The sequence below is a fragment of the Schistocerca gregaria genome, chromosome 1, assembly GCF_023897955.1.
Source record: "Schistocerca gregaria isolate iqSchGreg1 chromosome 1, iqSchGreg1.2, whole genome shotgun sequence".
NCBI lineage: Eukaryota > Metazoa > Arthropoda > Insecta > Orthoptera > Acrididae > Schistocerca > Schistocerca gregaria.
Genome location: NC_064920.1, coordinates 870,910,466 through 870,929,122, shown reverse-complemented (window position 1 = coordinate 870,929,122; position 18,657 = coordinate 870,910,466). Strand labels below are relative to the sequence as shown.

At 43.7% G+C, this 18,657-nt stretch overlaps 1 protein-coding gene across 1 annotated transcript in view; it reads left to right on the top strand.

Moving 5' to 3' along the window:
- Positions 1–18,657, top strand: part of LOC126279474 (pickpocket protein 28-like) — a 108,254-nt gene that overhangs the window by 22,633 nt on the left and 66,964 nt on the right. The window contains exons 4-6 of the mRNA XM_049979684.1: positions 8,736–8,739; positions 11,803–11,828; positions 15,452–15,464. Coding sequence (XP_049835641.1) covers positions 8,736–8,739; positions 11,803–11,828; positions 15,452–15,464 — 43 coding nt within the window. The remainder of the gene's footprint in view (positions 1–8,735; positions 8,740–11,802; positions 11,829–15,451; positions 15,465–18,657) is intronic.

The following is an 18,657-nucleotide window of genomic DNA, read 5'->3' as shown; positions in this document are numbered from 1 at the left end:
AACGTTGTTGTGATGCCTCGTGTAAGAGAAATGCGTACCATCACGTTTCCAACTTTGATAAAGGTCGGATTGTAACCTATCGCGATTGCGGTTTATCGTATGGCGCCGTTGCTGCTCGAATTGGTCGAAATCCAATGACTGTTATCAGAATATGGAATCGGTGGGTTCAGGAAGGTAATACGGAACGCCGTGCTGGATCCCAACGGCCTCGCATCACTAGTAGTCGAGATGGCCGGCATCTTACCCGCATAGCTGTAACGGATCGTGCAGCCACGTCTCGATCCCTGAGTCAACAGATGGGGACGTTTGCAAGACAACAACCATCTGCACGAACAGTTCGACGACGTTTGCAGCAGCACGGACTATCAGCTCGGAGACCATGGCTGCGGTTGCCCTTGACGCTGCATCACAGACAGGAGTGCCTGTGATGGTGTACACAAATACGAACCTGAATGCATGAATGCGAAAACGTCATTTTTCCGGATGAATCCAGGTTCTGTTTAGAGTATCATGGTGGTGGCCTCCGTGTTTGGCGACATCGCGATGAACGCACATTCGAAGGGTGTATTCGTCATCGTCACACTGGCGTATCACCCGGCGTGATGGTATGAGATGTCACTGGTCATACTTCTCGGTCACCTCTTGTTCGCATTGACGGCACTTTGAACAGTGGACGTTACATTTCAGATGTGTTACGACCCGTGGCTCTGCCCTTCATTCGATCCCTGCGAAACCCTACATTTCAGCAGGAGAATGCACGACGGCATGTTGCAGGTCCTGTACGGGACTTTCTGGATACAGAAAATCTTCGACTGCTGCCCTGGCCAGCACATTATCCAGATCTCTCACCAATTGAAAACGTCTGGTCGATGGTGGCCGAGCAACTGGCTCGTCACAATACGCCAGTCACTACTCTTGATGAACTGTGGTATCGTGTTGAAGCTGCATGGGCAATTGTACCTGTACACGCCTTCCACACTCTGTTTGACTCAATGCCCAGGCGTATCAAAGCCGTTATTACGGCCAGAGGTGGTTGTTCTGGGTACTGATTTCTCAGGATCTATGCATCCAAACTGCGTGAAAAGATAACGACATGTCACTTCTAGTATAATATGTTTGTCCAATGAATACCCGTTTATCATCTGCCTTTCTTCTTGGTGTAGCAATTTTAATGGCCAGTAGTGTATATTCGATTCGCTACTCAAATGTTTCCTATATGTCTTTAATTCACATTTTATCTGTTGTTTGGACCCTCTTATTGCTACTCACTTGCTAACAAATGAATAAGGATGTCCTGGTTACGCTGTATAAGATTGCCACTATTACTTTTGGCTTGTGTATCGCATTGAATTCATGAGTTAATTCCTAACGGTGCATTCATCTACAGGTTACAAGATATCTATGCGTGTAATACCTGACATACTTCACTTTTAGTTATAGTTCTTTGACATTTGTACACTTCATTACTCTGATTCTAATCTTATGGTCTATAACACTAATGCCTATTTGGTTTCTTTTGTCGTATTATGTAGTAGTAATAGCTTTTTTTACGACCTTTGCCAGTTATGAACTACCACAGTTATTTTTCCCCTGTGGTTATTAATATGTTACTTTTGTCTAAGATGTTTATAGTTTCTTACAGTTTTATGTTAGATATCTGGCGCTATTCCATAATAGATCCTTGTTACTTATACCTTCATACATTTGTAAGCAATGAATATATAGGACTACTGTATGCATTATATTGACACTTCTGTTTTACAGTTATTCCTGTAAGGTGAATTATATGTTTTTTGCCTGCATCTCGTGGTCGTGTGGTAGCGTTCTAGCTTCCCACGCCCGGGTTCCCGGGTTCGATTCCCGGCGGGGTCACGGATTTAGGTTTAAGTAGTTCTAAGTTCTAGGGGACTGATGACCTAAGATGTTAAGTCCCGTAGTGCTCAGAGCCATTTGAACCATTTGATATGTTTTATGTATGCATATTGTGTTGTATGATCATTCTATATATTTCATTATAGGTAATGAAAGATAACCTAAATATTTCACTTCATTACTGTTTATTTTTCATATGTACTTTAATAAGTGTCAGTTATTTTGTTCACGTAATACTAGGTGGGACATCCTACTATGTAGCGGAGTGTGCGCTGATATGAAACTTCCTGGCAGATTAAAACTGTGTGCCCGACCGAGACTCGAACTCGGGACCTTTGCCTTTCGCGGGCAAGTGCTCTACCAACAGACGGTAGAACACTTGCCCGTGAAAGGCAAAGGTCCCGAGTTCGAGTCTCGGTCGGGCACACAGTTTTAATCTGCCAGGAAGTTTCATATCAGCGCACACTCCGCTGCAGAGTGAAAATCTCATTCTGGAAACATCCCCCAGGCTGTGGCTAAGCCATGTCTCCGCTATATCCTTTCTTTCAGTAGTGCTAGTTCTGCAAGGTTCGCAGGAGAGCTTCTGTAAAGTTTGGAAGGTAGGAGACGAGATACTGGCAGAAGTAAAGCTGTGAGTACCGGGCGTGAGTCGTGCTTCGGTAGCTCAGATGGTAGAGCACTTGCCCGCAAAAGGCAAAGGTCCCGAGTTCGAGTCTCGGTCGGGCACACAGTTTTAATCTGCCAGGAAGTTTCAAGTTTCATCCTACTATGTGTTTATCATTGATTTGATTGTACTCGATTGTACAGGGCTGAAGATGATGTGATTGGAACGTCGAAACTGTTGCCTAATAAAGCAATATCAAAATGATGGCTGTTGCTAAGCATTCTTGTAATTCATCGACCAGCCACTATCCCACCCTCCTGAGCTCAAGATGGAGTTACTCGTACATTCGCTCTGAGGCCGTCACGCAGTCCTAGTTAGTGAGCGTCATTCTGTTGAAGACGGCTGAGTTCCTGCTTTCATTTACCTTTTAATGTAAAAAGAATGTTGCATGTTTTGTAAAATTTAGGCGCCGCATTTGGCTTCAACGTAATGTGTGTCTTGTACTGCTTGTTGTTTTGGAAGAAATGTCATCATATTTTTGCAACAGCTGATTTAACTTCCCATTCGAAAAATCAAATTCGATTCGCTCCTTCCTGAAATCTGAAGCCCAAAGCACTAAAAAGATCCAGTCCTAGTTCGTTAATTGCTCCTTTTGAATCCATAACTATGAATGTAGCTTGTTTCGTAAGTTGTTTATAAGTAACATCTGTTAAGGAATCTTCCGGTTGCTGTAAGTGAACAGCGAAATTCGAAAGTCTGTTAATTCTGGCGATCCTAATTTTCGGTACTCCTGTAGCTTAACGATTGAGCTTGATGATCTTATGACAATTTCAAAGTTAATTTCCGCTTTGTTAACTCGAACAGTTACGGAGAACTATTATCACTGTCAAGAAAGATACCATTCAAGTGAAGTTCCACTTGTGAAAGTTGTTGAAGTTCGACATGTGCATTATGGACATTATCTGACTGCTTATTGTTAAACGATATTTTTGAGAGTCCTGTTTTTTCTTTCTTTACTTTTTTTTTGCTTTCTTTCCACACCTAAATTCTGTACGATCTTTTTATGGCAATTACAAAGTTCGCTCCGGTAGAAACAACTGTCACTTTTGCAGTTTACGCCACAGAGTGGACAAGATTGTAATTTAGCGGTCGTGAACATGTTTACTAACTGTTTCAAGTGAGTAACATTCTTTCCCCGTGTTTTACGGGTTTGATCACCCTCGTCTCTTGACTGTGCTGATTGTTGGCGCGTAGTGAACATGTCAGAGTCCTAGCACTGTAACGCTTTGGCAGATAGGCACATTTGTTCGTATTCTCAAATCAATGATAGACAGTCTTGTACAGACAGGTCCGTTAGGCTAAGCAGATCCTTTAATTTATCGTCAGGTATGTGGAGAGCATGATAAGTATGTCACCAAGCAGTGAATCTGCGTAAGATACCTCACATTGACTACTTTCACAAGGAAATTTACATTCCCTAGTCGAGCCCTGTATTTGTATAATACACTCTTTGATCTGACTTCTTGAAATTTTTGTTAAAAATGTCTATGTCTGACAACAGCAAAATGTACTTGTCACACGAAATAATTCTCGAGAGCGTGCTTCACAGAATAGGGTAGAGTCATAGGTCCAAAGATAGGTGACAATTTATGGAGAAGTTGGCATACAGTGCGGCCCGAGTAGGCTAGTAAGAATTATTGTCTTTCCGTATCACATGATATCTGAGGCCTGAGAAAGTGTTGTATCAGACGCTCTATACAGGATGAAGCAAAAATGCCGCACTTGGACGTCGCCATGCGGTTACTCACAAAGATTCAAGACAAAAGTTCGTCTAGCAAAACTAGATCGGTTGCATTTTGAAAACACGTGTATGAGAACAAGGAGCTGGTAACACTATAACATCGTGCTGCGCATCGAAATGTACAGAGGAACGTGTAGCACCCAATATTAACATACCAGCCGTCGTAGCTCGCTGAGTAGACTGCTGGAGCATCAAACCCGCATCCAACATTTAGCTGGGTTGAAATTCTCGTCAGATTACTCTCTTATGTCTTAGACATCCCTTCCCTAGTTCTAGTCATTTATAAGTAGGATATCAGCTTCTCACACGAAAATAGCCTATCGCTCGACAGTGGGATCCGTTAAACTGCATCCATTTGTCTACAAACCATGCAGTACATAAAAATAACTCGTCCTGTAGAGTCCATGTACGGGCGGTTCTCCGCTGGAATACACAAACGAGGAATACCATATGCTTTTGGTGCTGGGTACATCCCATAACCAAGCTGCTGCTGCAGCTCATGCGTAAGCTGCACGGTACTCTCAAAGGCGCCACTCCGATAAGAATGTTTTTCGTCGCCAGGAGCAAGGCCTCCGGGAAAACGGTAATCTTCGTCGACAAATAACAGACAGCGGCTCTCCAAGGAATAGACGTACTCCGCACAAAGAGACGCGACTTTTGAAACAGTTCACCAGTCACCTCGGCAAAGTACCCGTGATATTGCAAGGCTGTTTCAGATGTCTCGAAGACTGTATGTTGAAGTGTTGTGCGACCAATAATCACATCCATATCATTACGTGTTAACGCAATACTAGCTGCCAGAAGATCGCATTCGACGAGTCCAGTTTTGTGATTCGCATTTGCACCAATTGGAAAATAATGAACATTTTATAAACAACATGATATTGACTGACGAATCTTGCTTAACTGGTGCAGATATTTTCAACCTCCACAAGAGCCGTTATTGGTCAGAACACAACCAACGTGTCACCAGTGAACTTGGCTTTCAGGCAAGCTTTGGCATAAAACTGTGGGCTGGAATCATGGGAGGAGTGCTTCCGAGCCCTTACATATTACTCGACAAGTTGAAGGCGCCCCTGTATCATATGATTCTTTGTAGTACTTTGCCAGACACATTAGAAAACTTTCTACCAGGTGTTCGGCAGCAGCTTTGTTTCCAGCATGATGGTACACCGCCACACATTTGGAATGAATGTTGCAGATAAATTAAATGGTCGTGGAGAGCCAATGATTGGGCCCCAGGTTTCCCGGACCTTAAACTACTACATCTTTATTTGCGGCCACACTTAAAGAAACAAGTTTATAGAACTCCAACCATGGACGTACACGACCTAATAGCTCGAGTGCATGCCGCTTTGGCAATGGTGGATACAGGTGTGTTGCGTAGGGTCCAGCAACGTATAGTCCAGCGAATGGTGGCGAAGCGTTTGCCAATCCAAGGTGGTCGCTTTAAACATCATCTATAACATGAAAGTGTTCGTACGTATACGTACCGGCTCTGCAACGGTAAGCCTGGAGGTCAAACATACACAATAGAATTATTGTGCGTAGCGTGATGTGTAACATAGTGTAGTCTACCTGTAGTTATTTTTGTACCTCACTGAATACTTACGGTGGGTGTTACTATAGCTACAAACTGGAATACTTCCGACACGTAACTGATGATGGTGGGTGCACATCAAAAACGTCAGGAAAATCATGGCTCGAAAAAAAAAGAAATAAAAAGAAAAAGGAAAGAAAAAAAGAAACTACACAAATTTGTCAAGAATGTGCGTAATACACACACACGCAGACACACACAAAGTTACATATATACACCAATTGTATTATGTCAGTTCCGTAGCTTGTGTTAAAAAATAAAAATTCAAGAGACGTGGGTTGAAGCTGGTATAACACAGAAAGCCACGTTGATTAGCCACTGTATTATTTAAGTGTGGTGCAGCGATTAAGGAACACACTGTAACCTCCAGCCTGAAACCTTAGAAGGGAAAGAGACAACAGACAAGTTTTTAAATTTTTGCGACGCTGTTGTCGTTATCACCTTCTTTCGGATTCGCCAAGGTCAGATATTTGGTTCAACTGACCGTAGCCTATATTCTCTCATCGCCAAACACTTTCTCCCACAGTTACGTGTGTCTCTTCTGGCACAGCCAGAAAAAGAATACAGTTCTATACTAGATACTCTGTACTCTTTAGAAAGGCGAATCCTTCAGACACCTCGGTCCAGCACTCAGTTAAGCCGAGCGGTCTGGGCCACCTTGCAGTGGTTCGCGCGCTCCCGTCGTCGGAGGTTCGAGTCCCCCCTCGGGCATGGGTGTGTGTGTTGTCCTTAGCGTAAGTTAGATTAAGTAATGTGTAAGCTTAGGGACCGATGACCTCAGCAGTTAGGTCGCATAAGACCTTAGCACAAATTTCCAATTTTTAAATTTCCCTTCAGACACGATTCATGAAATAGAGTAAGCAGTCAATAATATCTCTTGCGTCCAACTGGCAGTGTAAAACGTAATAAAATCACGGTGCTTGTCTATTAAATAAATAGAAGTTACGTGTAGAGTACATTCTTTATTAAAAAAATATCAGTTCTATAATTATTCCAGGCCTCTTAAGAAGCCAAGAACGTAGCTTGATACAGAGTTGGTGTAAAACATTGGTATGACTAATCATCTCTAAAACACAACTCTTTTGATGGATTTAGAAACTCTTCCTTCTTCACCGACAAATATCATTCGTAATAACACTGGCAGTTCAATATCATATTTATCTGCCGACACTGGGCAAGCGACTTCCAAGTACGAGACTCCCCTGTACGGGAATACAGATAATGAATGTACGAGTACAGGTTGCACACACATGGCTGACAACGTATGGAGGTCTGGCTCTGGCCATGAGTAGTGCTTGGATATCCTAATGGTAAGACGGCTGCCGCAATAACTGGAATTACTGATGATGAAAGTCCATATTCGTATCTGTCAATATATTTCATGTATTTCGTAACGGCTATAGTTGCTGCAGTGTCTTCTTTTTGCCCATGCACGCATGTTGAAAGGGGTGTTGCCTTGTAATTTGAAAATACAAAGGCACTAGAATAGCGTATTTAGCACCTGACACCGGGAGGCGACTTTCAAGTGCAATGTCTCCCCTACACGGGAATACACATGATGGATGCACGAATGCGGTTGTAGACACATACCTGACGACGTATGGAAGATTGGTCTTGCCGTGAGTCGTACTCGCATAGCGAAATGGTAAGACGGCTGCTCGCAATAAGCCTGAAATCCTGGTGTGAATCCCGGTTTGTCACAAATTTTCAGTGTCATCATTCCATTATACAGCTCATGTATCTCTGGTAGTCGTCGTATGACGGGCTACAGTCATGTTGGTATCCCACTGCTGTCCGGAGCCTCTCCAGACTCGTCTTCGGCCTGAAATCTCACTGGCTGGAGTAGAATCGTCTTCATAGGTGAGTCCCGCTTCAAACAGAGGCACAGTGACCAGCGAAGGTATGTCTGTAGGTTCCCTGGACAGTGGTGGCATACCAGCCTGGCTGTCGCCCACCATACAGTCCGACAACCAGGTGTGGTGGTACGGGATCCAATTCATTTCATAGCAGCACCACCTTGGTTGTCGTCCGCAGCACAGCAGTACGTTGATGATACTCTGTGCCCTGTTCTGTTACCCTTCGTGGCAAGCCATTTTGGGCTTACATTTCAGCAAGATAACGCCTGCGCTCACACTGTGAGAGTTTATATTGCTTGTCTTCGTGCTTGCCAAAACTTGCTTTAGCCAGCAAGATATCTCATCGATTGAGATGGTTTGGAGCATTGTGGGCTGAGCGCTCTAATCAGTAGGGATTTTGGCGATGCATCGCGCCAGTTGGACTCAATTTGACATGATGTTCCGCGGGTGGACGTCCAACAAATCTATCATTCAATGCCAAGCCAAATCATTGCTCTTTTAAGGGACTAACATATTATTGTCTTGCTCAATTTGAGAAGCTCTTTCAATTGAATAAATCATCCAATTTTTGTGAAGTTATAATAATTTGTTTGTCTTTATCCGTACGTCATATCTGCCGATTTCCGTCCCATTCGCACAATGCCTTCGAGTGTGTCGTTGTTTCACTTTTTTTTCCTTTCATTTCTGTGGACTGTACATGCCTGTGGTCCAAGCTAATGTCCACGTTACACTGCTATCACCTTGTACTGATTCAGCTGTGTAAAGACCCGCGCTGTTTTCAGTGTTATTTGAATTGTTCCACGCTTTGCCTGCTAGCTTCCTAAATTATTATTATATCTCTGTCGTAATTATATGAGCCATTACATTCCAAATGAATAAAATGTTGAATTGTTTTAAAAGTCCCTCCTTCTAAATAATCTTTGCTGTTATAGATGTTTACTCCGGAATGCCACGGTTACTGATTTTGAAACAGAAATTTTAACAAGGCTATTAATCTTCCAGATCGGTAAACAAGAAGGTGCTCAACACCGTTCCTGTTAATTTCATCCAATGATCGATCCTATTAGCAATGTTTAGCTTCCCCTTGTCCGTCGATCGGACGTACTCATTAGCCTCGTTAACATTATTACGTTCTACGGCTACTGTTCCTTCCACTCTAGGCGTATAAGATGATTCACCCAGGCCTGCAGAATTGTGATTGCTTCTACAGGTAGAGGCTGTTGTGGTTTCATTAATTATAGGCGCCTCAATGCCAACACTGGCTTTCGAATGCCCTGATGTCTTCATTCTGTTCCCTCAGCTAAACCCGTTTTCGCTGGAATGAGCGACGAATTGGTCTTTCCCAGTGGCTTTTCTGACGGAGAATTGTCCAGAGGTGTTGAAACTCACTCTACAGCCTATCAGGAACTACGACTACTCATTCTCGGCGAATCACAGCGCACAGTACACTATAACGTTGTGCAGGTTGGTGACATCAAGTAAATATAAATTCCTGTGAGTAGGTTTGCGATACCAGATTGTCCCAGTGTTCCTTCAGCTTTACTTTGTATCGTGATTCTCTATCTTCATGATAACCTGAACATTCACATGAAGCAATTTTACATGCAGACGAAACATGGTCGACTTTTTTCGGTTCCAGGAGGCCATACCACAATCATGTCGTTTAGACACCGCTGAAAGTCAAGTTTTAACGATGGTGACAGTAGTAATTTTTGTATTCAAAATCCTCCATAAGATCATTGGCCAACACAGAGAAGAGGGCTTTCAATTACCATGTTCTAAGTCTTTGTTACTGAATAAAAAGTAAGATGAAGTTGGAACATGTTTTAGAAGCACTGTAATATCTTCCTCAAACTTGCTGCCTCTGAATGTAAGAGGATCCTGTAAAAGAAATTTTGTAAATAACGATAAAACGTGAGATCTGATGGCGCAGGCGAGCGTTTTCAGGTTCAGATGGTCAAATGGCTCTACGTACTATGGGACTTAACATCTGAGATCATCAGTCCCCTAGACTTAGAACTACTTAAACCTAACTGACCTAAGGACATCACACACATCCATGCCCGAGGCAGGATTCGAACCTGCGGCCGTAGCAGCAGCGTGGTTCCGGACGGAAGCGCCTAGAACCGCTCGGCCACAGCTGCTGGAGCGTTTTCAGGCGACGTCTAAATTACTCATAGTTACAAATATGGTGGTCAAATTTGAGCACGAGTGGTCACAGAAATATATAAGATATTTAGCTACATCATAGGCGAGTGCTTGTACGCCTCGTATAGTGGGGTGAAGGGGGCACTCAAAGTTGTGGATTTTTGTTAGGCCACAATGTTATAGAGAACGAGCAACCAGCTGACGCAAATTCTTAATGCTTCTAGGTGGAACAGAACTATTGTTGAAGATGTCCAGGATTTTCTTCTAACCTTTCTTGTCGAGTAGCTGTTTAAATGAAGGTATAGAGGTACGCGAATTAGAGGTAAGTGTAAATGTAATTGGTACTTAAAAGAAAGATATTTTCGTTCTCCTTGTAGGTGGGTAATATGCCAATATCTTGTTTTCTCTAAAACTCTCAGACAGTAGTCCTTTCTGGTGGCACTGTATTGAAACAGATGGAAACAGAGAAATGTAATGCGGCAAGTGTTCGGTCTAATTTATTGCTTGGCATCACTTGGGGGCTTCAATATCTGCTGTTTTACTTTACTGACAACATTTCTGATGGAAGCTGTCATGGTTCGAAGTGCGAAGCTTAGGCCCGGGATATAAAATGAAGAAATGAGGAGAGATCATGTAATCGCTCGGTACCAGGTCTATCATCTACATCTACATCTACATGACTACTCTGCAATTCACATTTAAGTGCTTGGCAGAGGGTTCATCGAACCACAATCATACTATCTCTCTACTATTCCACTCCCGAACAGCGAGCGGGAAAAACGAACACCTAAACCTTTCTGTTCGAGCTCTGATTTCTCTTATTTTATTTTGATGATCATTCCTACCTATGTAGGTTGGGCTCAACAAAATATTTTCGCATTCGGAAGAGAAAGTTGGTGACTGAAATTTCGTAAGAAGGTCTCGCCGCGACGAAAAACGTCTATGCTGTAATGACTTCCATCCCAACTCGCTTACCATATCTGCCACACTCTCTCCCCTATAACGCGATAATACAAAACGAGCTGCCCTTTTTTGCACCCTTTCGATGTCCTCCGTCAATCCCACCTGGTAAGGATCCCACACCGTGCAGCAATATTCTAACAGAGGACGAACGAGTGTAGTGTAAGCTGTCTCTTTAGTGGACTTATTGCATCTGCTAAGTGTCCTGCCAATGAAACGCAACCTTTGGCTCGCCTTCCCGACAATATTATCTATGTGGTCCTTCCAACTGAAGTTGTTCGTAATTTTAACACCCAGGTACTTAGTTGAATTGACAGCCTTGAGAATTGTACTATTTATCGAGTAATCGAATTCCAACGGATTTCTTTTGGAACTCATGTGGATCATCTCACACTTTTCGTTATTTAGCGTCAACTGCCACCTGACACACCATACAGCAATCTTTTCTAAATCGCTTTGCAGCTGATACTGGTCTTCGGATGACCTTACTAGACGGTAAATTACAGCATCATCTGCGAACAGTCTAAGAGAACTGCTCAGATTGTCACCCAGGTCATTTATATAGATCAGGAACAGTAGAGGTCCCAGGACGCTTCCCTGGGGAACACCTGATATCACTTCAGTTTTACTCGATGATTTGCCGTCTATTACTACGAACTGCGACCTTCCTGACAGGAAATCACGAATCCAGTCGCACAACTGAGACGATACCCCATAGCTCCGCAGCTTGATTAGAAGTCGCTTGTGAGGAACGGTGTCAAAAGCTTTCCGGAAATCTAGAAATACGGAATCAACTTGAGATCCCCTGTCGATAGCGGCCATTACTTCGTGCGAATAAAGAGCTAGCTGCGTTGCACAAGAGCGATGTTTTCTGAAGCCATGCTGATTACGTGTCAATAGATCGTTCCCTTCGAGGTGATTCATAATGTTTGAATACAGTATATGCTCCAAAACCCTACTGCAAACCGACGTCAATGATATAGGTCTGTAGTTAAATGGATTACTCCTACTAACCTTCTTAAACACTGGTGCGACCTGCGCAATTTTCCAATCTGTAGGTACAGATCTATCGGTGAGCGAGCGGTTGTATATGAGTGCTAAGTAGGGAGCTATAGTATCAGCGTAATCTGAAAGGAACCTAATCGGTATACAATCTGGACCTGAAGACTTGCGCGTATTAAGCGATTTGAGTTGCTTCGCAACCCCTAAGGTATCTACTTCTAAGAAACTCATGCTAGCAGATGTTCGTGTTTCAAATTCTGGAATATTCCATTCGTCTTCCCTGGTGAAGGAATTTCGGAAAACTGCGTTCAATAACTCCGCTTTAGCGGCACAGTCGTCGATAACAGTACCATCGGTACTGCGCAGCGAAGGTATTGACTGCGTCTTGCCGCTTGTGTATTTTACATACGACCAGAATTTCTTCGGATTTTCTACCAAATTTCGAGACAATGTTTCGTTGTGGAACCTATTAAAGGCATCTCGCATCGAAGTACGTGCCAAATTTCGCGCGTCTGTAAATTTTAGCCCATCTTCGGGATTTCGCGTTCTTCTGAACTTCGCATGTTTTTTCCGTTGCCTCTGCAACAGCGTTCGGACCTTTTTTGTGTACCACGGGGGATCCGTTCCATCTCTTACCAATTTATGAGGTATGAATCTCTCAATTGCTGCTGCTACTATATCTTTGAATTTGAGCCACATCTCGTCTACATTCGCATAGTCAGTTCGGAAGGAATGGAAATTGTCTTTTAGGAAGGCTTCTAGTGGCACTTTATCCGCTTTTTTAAATAAAATTATTTTGCGTTTGTTTCTGATGGATTTGGAAGAAATGGTATTGAGCCTAGCTACAATGACCTTGTGATCACTAATCCCTGTATCAGTCATGATGCTCTCTATCAGCTCTGGATTGTTTGTGGCCAAGAGGTCAAGTGTGTTTTCGCAACCATGTACAATTCGCGTGGGTTCGTGGACTAACTGCTCGAAATAATTTTCGGAGAATGCATTTAGGACAATCTCGGAAGACGTTTTCTGCCTACCACCGGTTTTGAACAAATATTTTTGCCAACATACCGAGGGTAGGTTGAAGTCCCCACCAACTATAACCGTATGAGTGGGGTATTTATTTGTTACGAGACTCAAACTTTCTCTGAACTGTTCCGCAACTGTATCATCGGAGTCTGGGGGTCGGTAGAAGGAGCCAATTATTAACTTAATTCGGCTGTTAAGTATAACCTCCACCCACACCAATTCGCACGGAGTATCTACTTCGACTTCACTACAAGGTAAACCACTACTGACAGACACAAACACTCCACCACCAATTCTGCCTAATCTATCTTTCCTGAACACCGTCTGAGACTTCGTAAAAATTTCTGCAGAACTTATTTCAGGCTTTAGCCAGCTTTCTGTACCTATAACGATATCAGCTTCTGTGCTTTCTATTAGCGCTTGAAGCTCAGGGACTTTTCCAGATCAACTACAACAATTTACAACTATAATTCCGACTGTTCCTTGATCCAAGCACGTCCTGTAATTGCCTAGCACCCTTTGACATTGCAGCCCATCCCGCACTTTCCCGAGGCCTTCTAACCTAAAAAACCGCCCAGTCCACGCCACACAGCCTCCGCTACCCGTGTAGCCGCCAGCTGAGTGTAGTGAACTCCTGACCTATTCAGCGGAACCCGAAACCCCACCACCCTATGGCGCAAGTCAAGGAATCTGTAGCCAATACGGTCGCAAAACCGTCTGAGCCTCTGATTCAGACCCTCCACCCGGCTCTGCACCAAAGGTCCGCAGTCGGTTCTGTCAACGATGCTGCAGATGATGAGCTCTGCCTTCATCTCGTAAGCAAGACCGGCAGCCTTCACCAAATCAGATAGCCGCTGGAATCCAGAGAGAATTTCCTCAGATCCAAAGCGACACACGTCATTAGTGCCGACATGTGCCACCACCTGCAGCTGGCTGCACCCTGTGCTCTTCATGGCATCCGGAAGGACCCTTTCCACATCAGGAATGACTCCTCCCGGAATGCACACGGAGTGCACACTGGATTTCTTCCCCTCCTTAGCCGCCGTATCCCTAAGGGGCCCCATTACGCGCCTAACATTGGAGCTCCCAACTACCAGTAATCCCACCCTCTGCGATTGCCCGGACCTTGAAGGCTGAGAATGATCCTCTGAAACAGGGCAGGCAGCTGCATCTGGCTCAGCCAGAGACAGTGCCTGAAACCTGTTTGTCAGACGCGCCGGGGAGGCTTTCTGATCAGCCTCCGGGGACGCCTTTCGCTGCCTGCCACGCCTTGGAACGACCTCCCAATCAACCACAGGCGAGGGCTCAGCCCCACTGCGGGCAGCAACCGGGGCAACCACAGCGGCAGACCGATCTGGGGACAGACGGGACGAGGTTGACATCCCCGTGATACCCGAGTCCGGCTCCCCACAGTGGTGCCCATTGGCAACAGCCTCAAGCTGCGCGACCGAAGTCAGCGCCGTTTGCAGCTGTGAGCGAAGGGATGCCAAGTCAGCCCTCATCCGGACACAGCAATCGCTGTCCCTGTCCATTCTAATCGATGTTTAACAACAGTTACCGAAACACGAGTCCGTGCCTAGATAACGCAAGCGGAACACGCAAAGAATGTATCAACTAACCTGTACAAATGCCTAACGACTGCGCTACAATCTGCTGAATTTACGATTACAGTAACTAAAACTCGAAATTGCACCTCCTATACGAAACTCGCACGCAATTTAAATAAGAATCTACGAAGTAAACACTATAGCGCGATGCTACAACTGTCAAATACTATAATACGCCCGAAATATATGAATTAAACAATGCAAGTACCCAAAAACACGCAAAGAAATTAATTAAACTATCTAACAAACAAGTAGGCTAGGGTTATACGACTTGCTGCTGCAGCTGCTTATCCAACGGCGGCAGGGAGCACACTGACTGTGACCAACCGACACTGGCTGTTCAAAACAAAAACAGAAGACAGACGACTACGCGAATTTGCACTATTCAGGTACTAAGGCGCGATTCTACAACCCTCAAATACTATAATACGCCCGAAATATATGAATTAAACAATGCAAGTACCCAAAAACACGCAAAGAAATTAATTAAACTATCTAACAAACAAGTAGGCTAGGGTTATACGACTTGCTGCTGCAGCTGCTTATCCAACGGCGGCAGGGAGCACACTCTGCAAAGCTTCAAAATGAAAACTGTGTATTTTTAAGGGAGTAGCTAACATTTTGTGCGCTATATTTCTACTTTTCACAGCTTTCTTTTCATACTTAGGCTGCAGCTCGTCAAATATAGGAAAGGTCTCCAACAGACACGTCGTTAGACCTATCTATTGTCTCTCTGTGAAAAAATGTTACCCTCAGTATTTATCAAGCTATCTTGACTGATTCTTCAAAGTTTCTACCAGTGAAATTCTCTTTCTTGTACAGGGGCTTAGAGTCAGCGGGCCTCAGCAGACAGGCGTACAATCGGTTCCTCTTCAATATGGTAGACATGGCACTGCCAGAGGAATCCACATCCGTGTCTGAAGACGCCATAGCGGTGCAGACCTTCCTCATGGCCAAAAACTACACGCTGGGTAGAGTAATGAGGCAGGTTAGTTCACGAGGAGCTATATTTCCAACTGTGCTAAAAGAACGTGTGAATAACGCCAGTTACAGTGCGAATGTGTGGTCCTCAAGTGGCTTACAACTGGACTGCTTTGCATAAATTGAGGTATACAGAAATTATCTATTATAAAAGTAAAAACTGGATTCTGGAGCATCTTGCATCCTTAAAATTAAGTCTAAATCATTGATGTGAAAAGTGTTGATGGAAAGAGCAATTGATAATTGCCAATAAGACATTACCAAACTGTTGTTGTTGTCGTCGTTCAAAAATGGTTCAAATGGCTCTGAGCACTATGGGACTTAACATCTATGGTCATCAGTCCCCTAGAACTTAGAACTACTTAAACCTAACTAACCTAAGGACATCACACTCATACATGCCCGAGGCAGGATTCGAACGTGCGACCGTAGCAGTTGTCCTTGTGGTCTTCAGTCCTGAGACGGGTTTGATGCAGCTCTCCAAGCTACTCTATCCTGTGCAGGCTTCTTCATGTCCCAGTACATACTGCAACCTACATCCTTCTGAATCTGCTTAGTGTATTCATCTCTTGGTCTCCCTCTACGATTTTTACCCTCCACGCTGCCCTCCAATACTAAACTGGTGATCCCTTGATGCCTCAGAAAATGTCCTACCAACCGACCCCTTCTTCTAGTCAAGTCGTGCCACAAACTTCTCTTCTCCCCAATCCTATTCAATACTTTCTCATTAGTTATGTGATCTACCCATCTACTCTTCAGCCTTCTTGTGTAGCACCACATTTCGAAAACTACTGTCCTCTTCTTGTCGAAACTAGTTATCGTCCATGTTTCACTTCCATACATGGCTACACTCCATACAAATACTTTCAGAAACGACTTCCCGACACGTAAACCTATTCTCGATGTTAACAATAGTAACACCGGTTCTCCTCAGATCACCGACATTAAGCGCTCTTGAACTTGGCTTGTAGTTGGATGGGTGACCACACCGGTCTGCCGAGTGCTGTTGCAGACAGGGTGCACCCAGTCCGTGTGAGACCAACTGAAGAGTTACTTGACTGAAAAGTAGCGGCTCCGGTGATGAAAGCTGACAACGGTTGACAGACTAGTGTGCTGACAAATCGCCCCTCCATGTCCGTATCCTCTGACGCCTGTTGTTGTTGTCTTCAGTCCTGAGACTGGTTTGATGCAGCTCTTCGTGCTACTCTATCCTGTGCAAGCTTCTTCATCTCCCTTTACCTATTGCAACCTACATCCTTCTGAATCTGCTTGTGTATTGGTCTCTTGGTCTCCCTCTACGATTTTTACCCTCCACGCTGCCCTCCATTGCTAAATTTGTGATCCCTTGATGCCTCAAAACATGTCCTATCAACCGATCGCTTCTTCTAGTCAAGTTGTGCCACAAACTTCTCTTCTCCCCAATCCTATTCCATACCTCCTCATTAATTATGTGATCTATCCACCTTATCTTCTGCATTCTTTTGTAGCACCACATTTCGAAAGCTTCTATTCTCTTGTCCAAACTCGTTATCGTCCATGTTTCACTTCCATACATGGCTGTCTCTGACTGAATTACAATGTCATCGGCTAACCTCAAAGTTTTTATTTCTTCTCCATGGGTTTTAAAACCTACTCCGATTTTTTTTTTTTTTTTTTTGGTTCCTTCACTGCCTGCTCAATATAGAGATTGAATAACATCGGGTAGAGGCTACAAACCTGTCTCACTCCCTTACCGACCACTGCTTCCCTTTCATGTCCCTCGACTCTTATAACTGTCATCTGGTTTCTGTACAAATTGTAAATAGCTTTTCGCTCCCTGTATTTTACCCCTGCCACCTTCAGAATTTAAAAGAGAGTATTCCAGTCAACATTGTCAAATGCTAAGAACGTAGGTTTGCCTTTCGTTAATCTGGCTTCTAAGATAATTACCAAATTCATTTATTGTAATTCGCCATAATATTTCGTGTAGTCGGTACTATATATTGCTATGTGAGTAAAGGAGTTAAGCAAGTCTTTACCATTCTTCAATGCCTGCAACTCCCACTTCTCCATGCCCACCCTCCTTCTATTGTGTATGTACTAAGTTCTGGAGCATCCTGCTTTCTTAAAATGCACGTTTTTTGTTCTCTTTATTTAAGCATTTTTTTATCCTTGATCCCACATAACAAACAATTTTGAAGCACTGATGCTCCACCATAAACGTTCCCAGAATGGTGTTTTGTTTCCAATTATTTTTATGATAATTTCATTGGTAACAGCTTCTGTGTGAGTACTTTGTGGAGCTACATACACCAGCAAAAGCAAACGGCTTGAGCGCTACAGGTTATCTGCCCCTGCATCTGCAGTCAGCTGGTCAGGGAAGAGACAAACTGCAGTGGCCACACTAGCTGGATGAGGAAAACGCTGCCTGCCAAGGTCACTCCTGGGCTGCGGTGGATGGGAACATCTGCCCTTTCTCACATGCATGTCCATAACGACCACATGCCACCTTGTCACTGGTCCACCCCTCGAAAGGTGTGTACCTCCACACACACACACACACACACACACACACACACACATGTACATGCACGAAGCACGCCTTACACTCTCTCCCTTATATCGGGAAATACTAACAACGCCATTATGATGCATCTGTCACAGTAGCCTAGTTTTAAAGGTTAAATGGGTCATAGAGATTCTATGTCTGAATGCACTGCAAGAATAAACATATTGAACATTTTTAAAAAGTTGAGTAGGTTGGACACAATGCACTAGTAATAGTAATAACCACTCGCTGGAAAAAAAGTTTTCATTTACATATGAGCCACCATGTTGTAAACACGAATCATGCACCTGCAGCATTTGCATTTTTTCTACCACAGGAAGAAAACAGTGCAGACAGACGATAAGTATTAGTTGTTGCATAGATTGCCAATACTGTATACATATGCGTATGTGTGTGTGTGTGTCTAAGTGCTGTTATTATAGTTTATACGTCAATGTTGCCATTAGTGCAGATGACATCATCTCTAACAATATCACAGTCTGAAACGCCAGTGGCTACAGTAAAGCTCTTTAACTCGATGTTCACTATTAATGCCACCGACAATAAATGATTTCTTGATGGAATTGCATCAGAACATCTCTTCAGCTCAATGATGGTTTTAAAAAATCATTGGCATTGCAGTAATAAGATCGCGTTGTCCAGTAATGAGTGG